The sequence below is a fragment of the Mustela erminea genome, chromosome 7 (assembly GCF_009829155.1).
Source record: "Mustela erminea isolate mMusErm1 chromosome 7, mMusErm1.Pri, whole genome shotgun sequence".
In the NCBI taxonomy this organism is placed as follows: Eukaryota; Metazoa; Chordata; class Mammalia; order Carnivora; family Mustelidae; genus Mustela; species Mustela erminea.
Genome location: NC_045620.1, coordinates 64,703,717 through 64,718,634, shown reverse-complemented (window position 1 = coordinate 64,718,634; position 14,918 = coordinate 64,703,717). Strand labels below are relative to the sequence as shown.

The 14,918-nt window shown below is 36.0% G+C and overlaps 1 protein-coding gene across 3 annotated transcripts in view; it reads left to right on the top strand.

Moving 5' to 3' along the window:
- PPM1B (protein phosphatase, Mg2+/Mn2+ dependent 1B) overlaps positions 1 to 14,918 on the top strand; it is an 89,416-nt gene that overhangs the window by 73,776 nt on the left and 722 nt on the right. The window contains exon 6 of one of the 3 annotated variants that reach the window (XM_032351879.1): positions 14,639 to 14,683. In XM_032351879.1, coding sequence (XP_032207770.1) covers positions 14,639 to 14,683 — 45 coding nt within the window. Of the gene's footprint in view, positions 1 to 2,038; positions 3,514 to 3,948; positions 5,739 to 14,638; positions 14,684 to 14,918 lie in introns of those variants that run through there. The other 2 variants (XM_032351880.1, XM_032351878.1) reach the window with 2 other exon arrangements.

Sequence of the window (14,918 nt, the reverse complement as noted above, 5' to 3'; positions counted from 1 at the left end):
AGACATTTTATGGATAATATCCTAAAACCAGGGTGCCTGGGTGGCTCAGTGGGTTAAAGCCTCTGTCTTCAGCTCAGTTCATGATCTCAGGGTCCTGGGATCGAGCCCTGCATGGGGCTTTCTGCTTGGCGGGGAGCCTGCTTCCCCTCCTCTCTCTGCGTGCCTCTCTGCCTACTTGTGATCTCTGTCTGTCAAATAAATTAATTAATTAAGTTAAAAAAAAAAACCAATATCCTAAAACCAGTGGATACATAGACCTATGCATACACATAAAACATATCTACGAACAGTGTCATATCTTGCTTTTTGCCATAAGGGCACTTTTTTTTTTCCCTCCCCAAAGCGTTCAGATGTTCTCATTTTCCTCATAACATTGCCATGTTTTAATGTGGTTATATTTGTGTTCTCTTTGTGTCTTTGTTGCCGAACTGTAGGGTAACAGTCTCAAGAGATGGTTAAGAGTTTCTGTCAGATCATCTGTATCAGTAACCTCTTTTTTGAGTTTTATTTTCCCAACATTTTTATGAAGACTTCCAAATAGCCAGCAAAATTGAAATGATCCACCTTCTCCCTAGATTCAACAGTTAATAGTTTACCGTATTTGCTTTGTGTGTGTGTTGTGTGTGTGTGTGTGTACACTTTTTTTCCCCCTTTTTTTTCCACTGAACCTTTTGACAGCAAATTGCAGGCATCATTTTGGCATATTTTGGCATGCCACTCTTAAAAATGAGGACATTTCAGGGCGCCTGGCTGGCTCAATTGGTAAAGTGTGCGACTCCTGATCCTGGGATCATGAGTTCAAGCCTCACGTTGGGTGTAGAGTTTACTTGAGAAAGGAGAAAAAAAGTGAGGACGTCTTTCTACATGACCATAATACTATTAATCATACCGATGAAAATTAAGATTATTATCTAGTATCAAGTTCAGATTTTCCCAGTCGTCTCTAGCATGTCTGTGATAGTAGTTATTTCGAAAGATGGTCTCAGGCTGTTACCAGTCAAGCATATTAATAATGTCTGTAATAAGGCCCCCACTTTTTTTTTCCCCTTGCCACTGAGAAAGAAGACTCTAAGCCAACTTAGAACAGGATGTCCTACATTCTGGATCATATGATTGTTTTCTTGTGGTATCCTTTAATGCGATTCTCTATTCCCTGTTTTCCTGTAAATTGGGAATTCACTTTATTAGAGTTATATTAAATATGTTTAGGCGAGAACATAGGATGTGGTTCTGCATCCCTAATGCATCACATCAAGAGGCACACAGTGTAAGGTTGTCTTGCATTTAGACTGTCAGCTTAGCTCTTAACTGTGATCACCTTCCATGTTAGAGCTTGTCCTGCTAACAAGGTTAAGTAGCTGCTGTTGTAGAAACCTACAAGTTTTGCAAAATTTAATAAAACATAAAAGGAGTGAGTTTCCTGTTCATATCTTATTATTAGATTTAAAATAGTTTATTTTGATCTAGAAATGTTTTTATTAAAATACGTAAGATCGAAGAGGAAATTAAATTTTCACCCACAACAGCATTAGAATTCCCCGAAAATGCAGTGAAAATTTATATAGTTCTACATTTCGTACCTCCTCTCCTTACCTATTATTTAGCAGCAGTGATGAAGAAACTAATGTTCTAATGGCCTGCTTTTCTGTCCTCTCCTATTGCTTTAAACACTAATTTCCTTTTGTACTAAATCATTCTAGCCAATTACTGTTTTTTTTTTTTTTTCTGTTAAGCAAGTCAGTTTTAGGAAATGCTTGTGTTGCTGTTGAATTCTAATAGCCGAGTAAATTTCAGAGGAAGCTTCAAATGCCAGTGTGAATAAGATGTTAACTAGTTCATGGTAATTTGCTGAAATTAACTTGATATTTCAAGTGGAAATTTTATTGACACAAGTAAGACTTGATACTTAATGAAATGTTCTCATGCTTAGACTATGACTCGTGGTAGAGAAATGAGTGTTTTGCTGTGATGATGTTATGAAATACATGTGATATCCTGGTTTGTCTACTGACACTGGGGTCTTGAATCTTAAAAAAAGGCCTCCGAGGAAGCAGAGGAAAGTGGATCACAGGGAAAATTGGTGGAAGCTCTCAGGCAAATGAGAATTAATCATAGGGGAAACTACCGACAACTTCTGGAGGAGATGCTGACTAGTTACAGGCTAGCTAAAGTAGAGGGAGAAGAAAGCCCTGCTGACCCAGCGGCCACAGCTACTTCTTCGAACAGTGATGCTGGAAGCCCAGTGACAATGCAGGCAAGCCGTACTGAATCAAACAGTGCTCTTGCTGAATTAGACAGCTATAATGAAGATGCAGGGACAAAGATGAGTGGTGAACAAATCTGACTTGACTTCGTGGTAATATTTTTGTGATCTTTTGATTTGCTGGTTTTTACTTAGGAAGTATAATGTATGCATTTATAGAACCGTTTTGTTATTTGAATCTTGGTAAACTAGTTTTATTACACTCATATAGCCTTGTTTTTTTAAGAAGGCCTTTGCATACACCTTTATCAGATAGTTTAAAATGGGCTATTTATAGTACTTTGAATTCAATAAAATTATATGTTATTTCATATTGTATGCCAGAAATGAGGCTACTAGTTACTCAGATCAGTAGTTAACTTCATACTAGATAAGATTAGAGATTACTTACTGATAAGCAAGATGACATTATATTGTGGAAAAGCTTGTAATTGTAGAATTCTACTGCTTCACATTATTTTACATATCAGTACACTCATAGTTAGCTTTGTAATAAATTTGTGTTTCCTTTAGTGATTTTAGTTCTTCAAAGATTGGCAGATTCTGGCCTGTAATTTTTTTTTTCCCCCAAGGATGATAATTTGTGTGTTCTTTGACTTGTTTATATTTTACATCTCTGTAGTTTTATTTTTAGACGGTCTGAGCTGTTGGATGTGTGGTTGTTTTTCCTTTTTCTGTATTCTTTATTGATACCTAATTTTTGAAAAACCTATGTATTATTGATGCAGCTTTGGTTTGTATATTCTGTATAGCCTAATTACATACATCAAAATGTATGTCAACCAAGTGTTTAGAATGAAATTATAAGTGTTCAAGTCCAAATAAAGCATGTGATATGGAATAATCTATGCATGTTGTACTTATTTTTAAATTAAAAATATTTTAAATAATCAGGCTTGGTATATTGGAAAAATACCTCATAGAAATTCTTTTGTACTGGTAGAAAATTTAGAGAACTTTTGGCTTGGCTTTTGTCATTAATGAAAAGAAAACATTTTGAGAAGTCTTTCTTACTCAAATCCATTCTGTTTCTTATCCCCTTTTTGTGATACAGAATATTGGTTTTTGGCCAGTATGGACACACATAGACATGTCTGAGTTGTCATGATGAATGTTTTAAAGAATGTGACACTATCCTCTTTGCTTTCATCAGATACTAAGAAATGCAAGAATTACAGGATATTTTAAATAGTGGCAGACACGAGTTTTGCTTTTGTTAAGATAGGTTTTTAAGATGCAGGTGGCTATCAGTCACATGGGAAAATATTTCTTAAAACAAGAATTTTGTGAATGTAGAACATATAACTTTTCTTCGTCATGTTTTTATTTATCATGTATCTAAACTTGCTTCCGGTGCCTTAAGTTGAAACTTTGGATCTTCGGATGTAGCTGATGTTCTTGATCTATTTTTCCAATGCCGGAATATTTTTAAGTGATTTGAGAAAGAGGAAGGCATTTGGTGGAGAGGGAAGGAAAAAAACCCCAACCACTTACCTATCTGTATTAGATAGATCCATGTGTATGCACACAGTATACACTACCCACACCTCTCTGTAAAAGTGCCTTTTCATACAGAGAAAGGAAGGTAATTTGTTCATCTCATTTTGTTTTCTTTTGAAATTCAATCCAACCTGGCAGTGGTGGAGGTAAATAATAATAATATTCTTCCTTTTCTCTTCCTGTAGGGTGCTGGAGATCTAGAAGACCCATGGTAGCCTTATAAACCTTCTAAAATGCTTTTGATTCTGAAAATTGGGGGAAAAAAACTTTTAATCACAATTTTCTTCAATACAAGGGAAAAATATTCTTGTGGATTCCCACCGTTTTGTGATATGAGCAGAAAATCATTAGCATTTCCCATCATTTGTTCATATTTGTGTTTTCTAATAATTGCCACTTGTAGCATTGCCTGTTCTACAGTATTTTTTGCCGACCTCAGGCATACTGGTTACATCTGTATTTGAACTTTGGGCCCTAGGAACCAACGGAGTTATTTCACCACAAATAACAAACTCTGCCTGAGGTGCATGGGAATATAGTTAGCCGTACTCTGAAGATACATTATGTTTTTGTTTTTGTTTTTTGTTTTTTAGACAAGACACACAACATATAAGCATGTAAGAGTAAAGAATTTTATGGGATGTTCCTTTCTCAGTTCACCAAGTTGGAAGCCTTTTGCAGCTCTGTGGCTTGAAATTTCCTTTGAGCAATTTACTATAGGACATATATTTATTATTAATTGTTATTTAATTTTTTTTCTAATTTTACCTGTATTACCAAACTGGGTTCTCCAATAATGTCCAAATTGTAACATTGCCTGCTTTTCAAGATAAAGTGTATTTGGCAATAATATTATAAACCGTTACAAATTTTATGCATGTACCTACTACATCCTTCAGCTCTCACTAGCAAATCTTTTGAAACCAAATGGATTAATTTATGGCTATTTATAATTTGCTTTGACATCTCACTGCTGCAAATTTTTTTAAATGATGAGATTTGCCTTTATAATGTAAATTGTGATTTTGTTTTACATGTGGGTTTCTATAGTTTTAATTTTTCAGCTTTTAAGATACAAGTTTTGTGTGTAATTTGGTATAATTTTTAATTGTTTACGTTATTTTAAAAGCTCAGAATATCACATTGAAATGACTATAAATACATTTAAAATTATCTATTTTAGATCTAAGGAAATATTACAGAGATATTTTCATGGGTTCAGTAACCTTTCATTTTATAACATTGGGCACGGTACAGAGTGGCTGTCACATAAGGTACTTGAAGATTATTATTTTAATTCTATTTTTACAATAACCTTGAATTCTTGAATTCTTTTTGAGTTTTGCATGTAGTAAATCCAATGAATGCTGAACATGAAGAGTAAAATATTTATCGAAAAGAAGCTATTGGGGTAGGAGAAGCAATGAATGTATCCATTTGTACATGGTTTACATGTTGTGGATGCTTTGTAAACATCTTCCTATATGTTTAAATTGTGTTTCAGCAGGATGTAATTGCCCTTGTGTGTAGTTAAAAATGAGTCATCATCTGGTCCTGTGTGAAATGGAATTCATGATATGTTCTGTAACATTTTCCTGAAGCTGTTTCTGGAGAGCCACACATTTGAATACAGACAGCTTTCCTGATCATTTGATTTATTGTGCACCTGATTTTTGGTCTAAAAGGAATTATTGCCACAATATATTTTATTTATTCTTTAGATTTTAGCCTTGTAAGTTAAAGTGCTTTACATGATGATGTTAAAAGCTATCTGTCCCTTTACTGGGTTCGGGGAGTTGTAAAAAGATAGGGAATGAAGAATGCAAAATGGTTTATTGTTCATACTGTCCACTCTGATCCAACCCTGTACTGATAGTACCTTTCCAGTATGATATTGTGATGTTTCTTACAATGCAGTGAACATAACCAACTTGTTACCTAAATAAAGAATTGATCAAAACAGCGTGACATATTACTATTTGGTATGTTTTTGAAAGTAAAATCCAGTCTTGAATGTAATTTTTAAACATTTTACATAGTTGGGATATTTATTGTGAAATTTTTCATACAAAACGATGTAGGTGAACCGTAATTCCAAAGAGGAATTAACGAAACTGTATAAGACAGTACTAATTAACCCCTCTTCACTCCAAACCCCCCTGCTTTCAAAAAACCTTTTTCAGGTGGTTTAGTGACCCTTGAAATACAAATAATGTGTGAATTAGCGAAAGAAAAAAAATGGAACTCAGTCTTTATTTATCTGCATTTTCTAGTCTAGCTGCTTTCAAATACTTTAGTCTTAGGACCCATTTATATATGTTTTTTTCAGTTTATATTTTTAAAGGTTAAAGATCCCAAAGAACTTTGCTTTTGTGGGTTTTTATTTTATTTTCATTATTTATCACATTAGAAATTAAAGCCAAGAAATTTTACATACTGCTTTAATTCATTAAAAAATGAAACCATTGCCTGGTAACGTAAGTACCATTGTTTTTTTGGAAAACAATTATTTTCCAAATCTAAAAAATTTAGTGTGAGAAAGTGCGCTGGTTTTCGTTTTTGTGGACCCTTTAATGTTGGGCTGGATTCTCCTATCTGATTGTGCGTTCATTTTGTTGCAAATGTGGCGCTTTGTTGGAAGTATACGAAGAAACCTGGCCTCACACAAATGTGTGTATTTGGAAGGGAGTGTTTTAATAGTTTCAGGCAATCGCGACTGTTCTGTTTGATTCCTTATCAGAACTTCAAACTGGTAGTTTCTTGAAGGTTAGGTGAGGTGTGAAGTCTGAAACTATCCGTCCACTTAGTACTCCTACACTAAAACCCATCTGATCTATCTTGTTGGGAGTTTTGAATGGATGTCCTACTTGGGCATGATTTGGTAACATCATGGATTTATCTTTTGGAAAATATAAGTTCGTTGAATTACATGGTTCTTCTGAATATTGACATGTTATTATGCAGTGTTTAAAATTTTTTTCTTAATATAACACATCTCATCAGAAAAAATATTTTAAGTATTGGGAAACTGTCAAGCTCATGGCAATGGATACAGATTTTTCAAAATTCTGATTTTCATTTGAAAGGTGACGTTTTTGTCTCTGGCACCAAATATTATCAGTCGTTTTCCTTGAGTGACAGGCAGCCTTCATTTACTCTCGAGAAAATGTCTGCTGACTCACCATAGTCTGTCAGTCATTCTTTCTTTCAAGTAGAAATGGTGCTCCTCGGAAGCAGCTGGTTCAGCGCACAGCTCACTATCAGAAGCGACAGCCATCGCACTTCCGGCGTGCTCTAGAAAAGCAGGTGCTTCGCATGTCATCGTTTAGGATATTAAAAAGATGCGTACTCCAGGGTAGAGGTGTAATAAAAATTCTTACTGCCTCGCCGAGGGCACTGTCCCCTGAAACTGGCTTTCGTCCTTTTTTTTCTCTTGAGTGCGGCATGAAGATACAGTAGCAGCTAATGAGTTGTTGTCTGTGTTGATTCCCACCGAGGTACCTGCAGTTTTACCTCCTGTTTCTTTTGCACAGTCAGTGCAAGCATCAGTGGGTTGAAAAAGAGTAAGTATTAGAAATAGTTCTGATCTCATAGACCTCCTGGAAAGGTTCCGTGGCAGCCCCCAGACTTTCACAGTTGCTGCTCTGTCCGTTGGGATGGCTGTATTGTGTGTTCATTGATTCCAAACATCACAGTGCCCTACTAAGTGAATCTTAGCATGTCGATCTCACATAAAATTCAGATGGCGGCAGATGGTGACTGTGGTCACTGTTCTGCTTAGGAAGACGAACAAGGTGGATATTGTCAGAAAATTCCTATGATGGGTTTCAACTTGGGAAACTGTTTTGAGGTTAAACTTAACAAAAGAATTTGGTTTTCATATTGCATATATTCAGATCACTTCAGTCTTTCAAGATGTCTTCAGTGACTGGGAGTTGGTGTTATTTGAAATAAAATCATTTTGCCACAAATGAGATGTCACATGGGGTTGGCCAGATAAAGATAGGACTTTTCTTTTTTTTAATGACCATTAAATGGGTCAGGACTTTTATGTTGAAGTTTTTCTATTAGATTTTCAATTTTCAGAACATTGAACAGAGTTGAGTAAAGTTGCCTTAGAGGCGTTTAAAAAAAATTCCTAATTTCTGTCTCATCTTTCTTGCCCAATAATGAGGCTTGGTAATTAAAATATTTACTTAAGACACTTGAGCTTTTTGTTCTAAATGTGTTTAGTTAAAAGCGATTGCAACTCTGGATTCTCCCTAAGTCCTTAAGTCAGTTTTGTGTTTTTTCCAGATGTGGGGCATTCATTTGGGTTTTGATATCTTTTCATAGTGCTTGGTGGGCTCTCCAGCCACCTGACTAGGCACTTGGTCTTAATAAGAAACTGTAGCAAAATTTAGAACTCAGATGAAGTTTCCATATAATAAATTCAGTCTCCCTAGGGGAAAAGAGTTGGTGCTGTCATGCCCTCTGAGGTTTTTGTTTTGTTTTGTTTTCCTAGTCCGTCTTCAAAAATGTCTTTTAATGGGGCGCCTGGGTGGCTCGTCGTTAAGCGCTAAGCGTCTTCCTTCAGCTCGGGTCATGGTCCCAGCGCCCTGGGATCGAGCCCCACATTGGTCTGCTTGCTCCACAGGAAGCCTACTTCTCCCCCTGCTTGTGTTCCCTCTCTCTCGCTGTGCCTGTCTCTCTGACAAATAAATAAATAAAATCTTTAAAAAAAAAAAAAAGTCTTTTAGTGACCAGGTTTCAGATGGTATCAGTTGAGGACAGATGTTTCTATAATATTAGCCCAACATTTGAGTCAGAAATTAGAGTATTACTAGTTTATATTCCCAACTAAACTACCTGAAATACTTGATGGAATGAGACCATGCATTAATAAGGAAATAAGTATTTTGATGTTATGAATGGCGTTTTTGTTTTCAGACAACAAATTGATCATCAGAAGACAAATGTGTGTGTGTTCCAGATGTGGGAAAGTATACAGTCAAACCAGAGCATTGATCTGTGTTGCTGGAGTTAAGCTGAGTTTTTATTCAGCTTCAATCACAGAAATTAACCAGAACTTGTCCATTGAATTTCTTTTGCTGGCCAAATCATACTTTCTTTTCTTGAATTTAGATCCCATTTTTCAGTGACTTCTCAAATTCACATTTCCTCTTCTAAGTTGCCTTTGTGTCTTGAAGATAATCTGGTATAACTAGTAAGGGAAAGCATTTGTTAAAGATTTTAGAACACTGTTTTGGGTGGCTAAATACTAAAGAATCGCATATTGTGATTTTTTTTTCACAAGTTAACACAATGTACAAAATCCATTGTATTTGTAAGACAGGGAAATATTAATGTGACAGTCATTATGACCAGAATTTGGGTCATCTCAAAGCAGTTCGCAGTTACTTGGTTTTGCAAATAAATTGTTGGTGGGCATTATGATGATTTCTTTTGCATTGTTGTCTATGTTCATTCAATTGCTTTAAGATTTTTTTTCTATTCAATTTTGGTAATTTTTCTGTAAGCTTTAATGAAAATACTGAGCGGGTGTTTATTTTTGCCCATTGTTTTGGATTATGTTTGTTACCTTGTGGTCTAGAAGTAAACCAGGGTAGCTACTAATACAGAATAAGTTTCTTTTCAGGCTGTGACTACATCGGTGCTGGTTCTCTTCTTGCTGGTTTTCCTGGCTGTGGTCTCTTTTCTCCTGTCCCTAATTTTGTTTTAGATTTATTCTACCTGGCAGACACTTCTGTTGACTAAATACATGGTTTCCTGTTCAAATGTAAGTGATGTTTTGCTCTTTTAGTTCAGGAATGAGGGGTACGTGATCTTGGTATTAGGAGGTTAGTTATCCTTCTATCCCTTATCCCTACAACTCTAGTGGGGCAAAATACCATACCTTTCAAATATGGGTGGAGTCAAAGTTTTGGGATTTTTTTTTCCCCCTTGACTAATAACCCTGGTCTATAATGGCAATAATGATTTCTTGAGTAATTAGATCTGTACAACAAATGGGTTTTCCATTTATTTTCTGTTATTAACTTTAATATTTTACATAATATCTACTTCTAGTGAAGATACTTGGGCATGTATTTGAGGTGAAGAGTACCAGTACAATCCAAGAATTACTCTTGATGTAGGGTCTCATACCTTCTTTCCCTCTCCTGGGTCATTTGTGCTTATTTTCACTTGTGCACTCACTATGCAGAGGAGTTTGTCTCATTAAGTCTTGAAGACATGAGGTGCAAATTTATTTTGGCAGAATTCCACAGTGACATGATTTAGAGGACTGTGGAGTTTATTTTCATGAGATTTTTGCTTATGAGTAAGCATCGTCTAAGCAATTTTAAATATTTAATATTTGCTATTGAAACTGATCTTAGGTAAGACTGGCAATCAGTGTTCTAGAACTTTGATCCTGTTGTAGTAACTGGATTTTATTAACCCTGGAATTACAGGTTCTTTAGGAATGTAAAAGCATTTCAGGAAGAGTTCACATTTAAAATTATATATACTCCAAAATGATCTTCACAGTCTTAAGAATTTTCGTGTAGTTCAAATTTCCTAAAATGTTATAATTACAAGGTTACCATTTTTCAACCTCTGGAGCAGTTCTGCTTTTTTCTATGTTATTTCTTGGGATTCTATCTAAGAAGTGATTTGAGTAAAGGTGTAATGACATTGGAAAGTTTGAAGATCCCTAGGCTCAGAGAGTATTTATGTGACTTGGTGAATGAAAGTGAACAGTAAACTCTGTTACAAGGAAGGAAACTTAGAAGAATGTTGGCTGAGCTATGAATGATATTTACAGGTTTTGATTTGTGGTCTATCCAAAAGTTAAGATTTACCTGTTCAGAAGGTGGGGAAGGGGAATGAAGTTGCAGCAAGAGGCAGATATCACCCACCTCAAGGGGTCAGCCATCTCATTATTCCTTCCCCCACACATAAACCGTTTTTGTTTTGATTTGGCTGGGGGAATTGTGGGGAGGAAAGGATGTTATTCCCAGCCTCAGGTTTGAATTTATCTGCTCACATTATTACCTCTACATCCCGTGTTCTATAAAACAAGCTAAGGGTTAAACAAAAACTGGTATAATATTCCTTTGTATGACTGTACCACAGTGTAACCATTTTCCCCATTGAGGGATATTTAGATGATCCGTAACTCTTTACTTAAAAAACTGATGCAGTGGACTTCCTGGCATGTGTCCCTTGAGCACGTGTACTAGAGTTTTTCTAGTATTTGCCTAGAAAAAAAATTAACTAGGTTATTAGGTATGCATACCTTCAAGTTAATATTGCAAATGCATTGTACTAGTTTTCATTTCCACTAGAAATGTACAGAAATTCCCGTTTTTCTACCTGTCTCCATTCTCAGTTAACGCTGATAGTGTCAGACTTTAAATTTGCTGGTTATGTGACTGTGAAATAGTTTGTTTTAATTTGTATATCTAGTTGCATGTGAGGCAAACCTCTCTACGTGGCCATTTGAATTTCCTCTGAAATGATTGCTCAAATCCTTTGCTTATTTTGGTTTGCCACTTTTTTTGTTTGTAGTTTTTTATGTGTAGTCCAGATACTAATCCTTTGTTTATATGTGTTGCAAAACATAGCCTTTTTTTTTTTTAATACTTCGTTTATGGGGGCTTTTTAAATTTATCAGTCTTCTATGGTTTGTACTCCTGTCTTTCTTGTTCAAAGAATCTTTGCCATCTCAAGTTCATGTATTCTTCCAGTAGTTTTCAAGTCTTCATCCTACCTCTCAAGTGCAGAATATATTAGGATTTTAATCCATCTTGAATTTACTTGTGTTTACCGTATGGAGTCAGAGATCTAATTTTTTGCATTCTGCTAGCTAATTGTGCCAACATCCTGCCAGCCTGTTGCACACCAATTTCCGACGTGTGTCATCCATTTCTCATCTCTCCATTCTGTTCTATTGTTTTTGTCTAACGCTGTAAAATACTACACCATTTTAGTGACTATGGTTTTGTAAATGTTCCTACCTGGCAGGTACACATTGCCTTAATCTTTCATAAACTTTGTTCCTTTTTAAGAAAAATACAGCAAATAATCCACACTCTGCTTCTTAGCAGCCTGCATCCAATTTGGCACCTACTGTTGAAAATTGTTTGGCCTGCCTATGAAAATGGCTGTTCCTGTTGCTCATTTACATGTGAAGCTGGTGTGGCCGCACAGCATCCCTGACCTCTCGTCTGTCCCTGTAAAGCCGGCTGGACCAGCGACAGAGCCCTGCCTGCTAAAAGCAATTCTGTCTTTATTTAAAACCTGATCTTGGGCGCCTGGGTGGCTCAGTGGGTTAAGCCGCTGCCTTCGGCTCAGGTCATGATCTCAGGGTCCTGGGATCGAGTCCCGCGTCAGGTTCTCTGCTCGGCAGGGAGCCTGCTTCCCTCTCTCTCTCTCTCTCTCTCTGCCTGCCTCTCTGCCTCCTTGTGATCTCTGCCTGTCAAATAAATAAATAAATAAATAAATCTTAAAAAAAAAAAAAAAAACCTGATCTTGGTTCGTCGCGGTGTTCACATTAGTTTTGATCCTTTTAAATGTTGATTTTGTGTATATTTCTTGGTTACTGAATTTTTGGGCCCTGAGGCAAGAGTATCGATAACTTGGGCGTCTCAGGCTGAGCTGATAAGTATGTCAGTTTCTGGGCCATTGAAGAGACAGCCCATTTTCCTGACTTGAAGCAGGTGTTTCCCAGGAGGAATAACTCAGCCTACTAGTAAGTACCCTTCAGTACAAAACAGTTTTTCCTGGGGTGCTTAGTGAAAATGCGGGAGGGGCTGGGCTGAGGGTCCCATGCTCTGGCAGCAGCTAGTTGCTGTTGGCTTTTCCTTCTTAGGCAGCAAGCCCTCTTAATACTCAAAAAAAAAACCCAAAAAACAGAGTGGAATACCAGCTTCTAGAAGGATGTCATGGGACCGCTTTCATGGCAAAAATCTATTCCGAAATGCACTTTTTCATGTTTTAATTTCTTCAGAATGGAGAAGCATCATACTTAGGTCAGTGGCATCTTCAGCCGTTGTAGGCTAAGCACAGTTGCCCCTGCTTGGTAACAGTGATTCCAATTTCAGTTCCGTGGGTGCGCTTTGGTTGTGGTTGGGACTCCATGTGTTAAGTCTAATGCTGTTTAAAATGTCTTCCAAATGATCATATAGGATTTAACACAGAAGCAAAGTTACTGTGTAAGCAAAACAGAAATGACAAGTTTTTAAAAAGTCTCAGCCTGTTACAGGGCACCCAGCTGACTCAGTTGGTAGAGTGTAGGACTCTTGATCTCAGGGTCTTGAGTTCAAGACCTGCTTAAAACCAAACCCAACTGTATTAACAATTGGTATAAAAAAAATCCTAAGTGTTATTAAAGCATCATTTCAGGGCGCCTGGGTGGTTCAGTCAGTTAAGTGTCTGCCTTCGGCTTGGGTTCTGATCTCAGGGTCCTGGGATCCAGCCCACGTCAGGCTCCCAGCTCAGTGGGGAGCCCGCTTCTTCCCCATCCCCTGCTTGTGCTCTTTCTCTCTCTCTCTCGTTCATTCTCTCTCAAATAAAATCCTATAAATAAATAATTTCATAGTTATCATCTTCTTAATCATGCATTAAGAGTGGCACAGAAAATAATGGAATCTTCAGAGTTAAGGGATGAGGGAATATGATATATAATTTATAAATAAGTAATAGATAAAAAACATTCACAGGAATGATTTAGGATAGCATTTATTCAGAAGCATTGCAAAGTGAGATCTTTATTTCTGTACCTCAACCTGCCCCCCAAAAACAAACATGTTAACATTGGTTAAATCTGGGTGGTGGGTAAGGGTATCTTATATTCTCTGTAATTTTCTGTATGTTTGAATTTTTTATAAAGTTTTGAATTTAAAAAAATATAGAAACTAGGTGAATTTAGTGTTCCTGAATTGCTTTTTGGGAAGAGGGTACCAGTTAATAATCCCAACAGTATACAAAAATGCATGTGTATTTTGCTTTCTCTTTAAAAATTGTGCATTGCCAAACTGGTAGGTAAAATACTGTAATTTATGATATTTTCTTGACTTAATTTTCAATTATTTGATTATTAATGAGATTGAACATTTACTGTTCAGTGTTTTTCTCACATTTTGGCTGATTTTTATATTTTATTAAAGCCTATTCAGTGTATTGTTTATTTTCTAATACAGTTATTCATTGATTTGTGACAGCTCTTTGTATATTTAGGTCATCATTCTTTCAAATAAGCTGTGAATTATTTTATTATTTATTGTTTGTCTTTTTAAGTAAGGATATTGAGTGATGGGACTGAGGACAAAGGATATCTAACAATACAGAAATGACCTAATTCCTGAAAAACTGCAAACTCAATAACATGGGTTTTTCCCCTCCCCCAAACATCTTACGCCATGATACTTTATTTCTGTGCTTTTTTCTTACACAGTAACTTTGTTTCTGTGTCAGTTTTTCCTACAGTAAGAATAAAGTCTCTGCTGTGATTGGAAAGGCAGACGTGAGAGCTAAAATAACTCAAGAGTATTGGATAGTTCTCTGGTCAAAAATATTAAAAAATGACACTTTTATCCTCCATATGCCATTTGAAGTCAAATATATTTTTTGCTTTACTTTTTTGAAAATTGAAGTAAAATTTACATACAGTAAACTGCCAAAATCTTGGGTGTTCAATTTGATGAGTTTTGAGAAGTGTCCCTTGGTTATTTATATTCAGAAGTTTTAGAATTTGGGGCACCTGGCTGGCTCAGAAGAGCATGGGACTCTTGATCCTGGGGCCCTGTGTTCAAGCTGCACGTTGGGTGTAGAGATTACTTAAGTAAATAAACTTCACAAGTTTTAGAATTTTACTGTTTTCTTTAACAGTCTCAACCTTCAGTTGTATACATAGACAATCTTTTCACATTCTGAGTAAGTAAATATTTACATATAATTTCTTTTACAACTTTTTTTTGTTATAAATAGATAATACTAGTCAAACTTATTCTGGGCTATTACTCTGTGGCATAAATTTAATGTAATGTTTTCCATTATCCCTTTACACCAGCTAATACATAAGCCAATCTTTTTCTCGTTTATTTGAAAATGCCCTTTTACTATATATTCTTGTATATGCTTGTATTTTTATGGGTGTTCTGTTTCATTG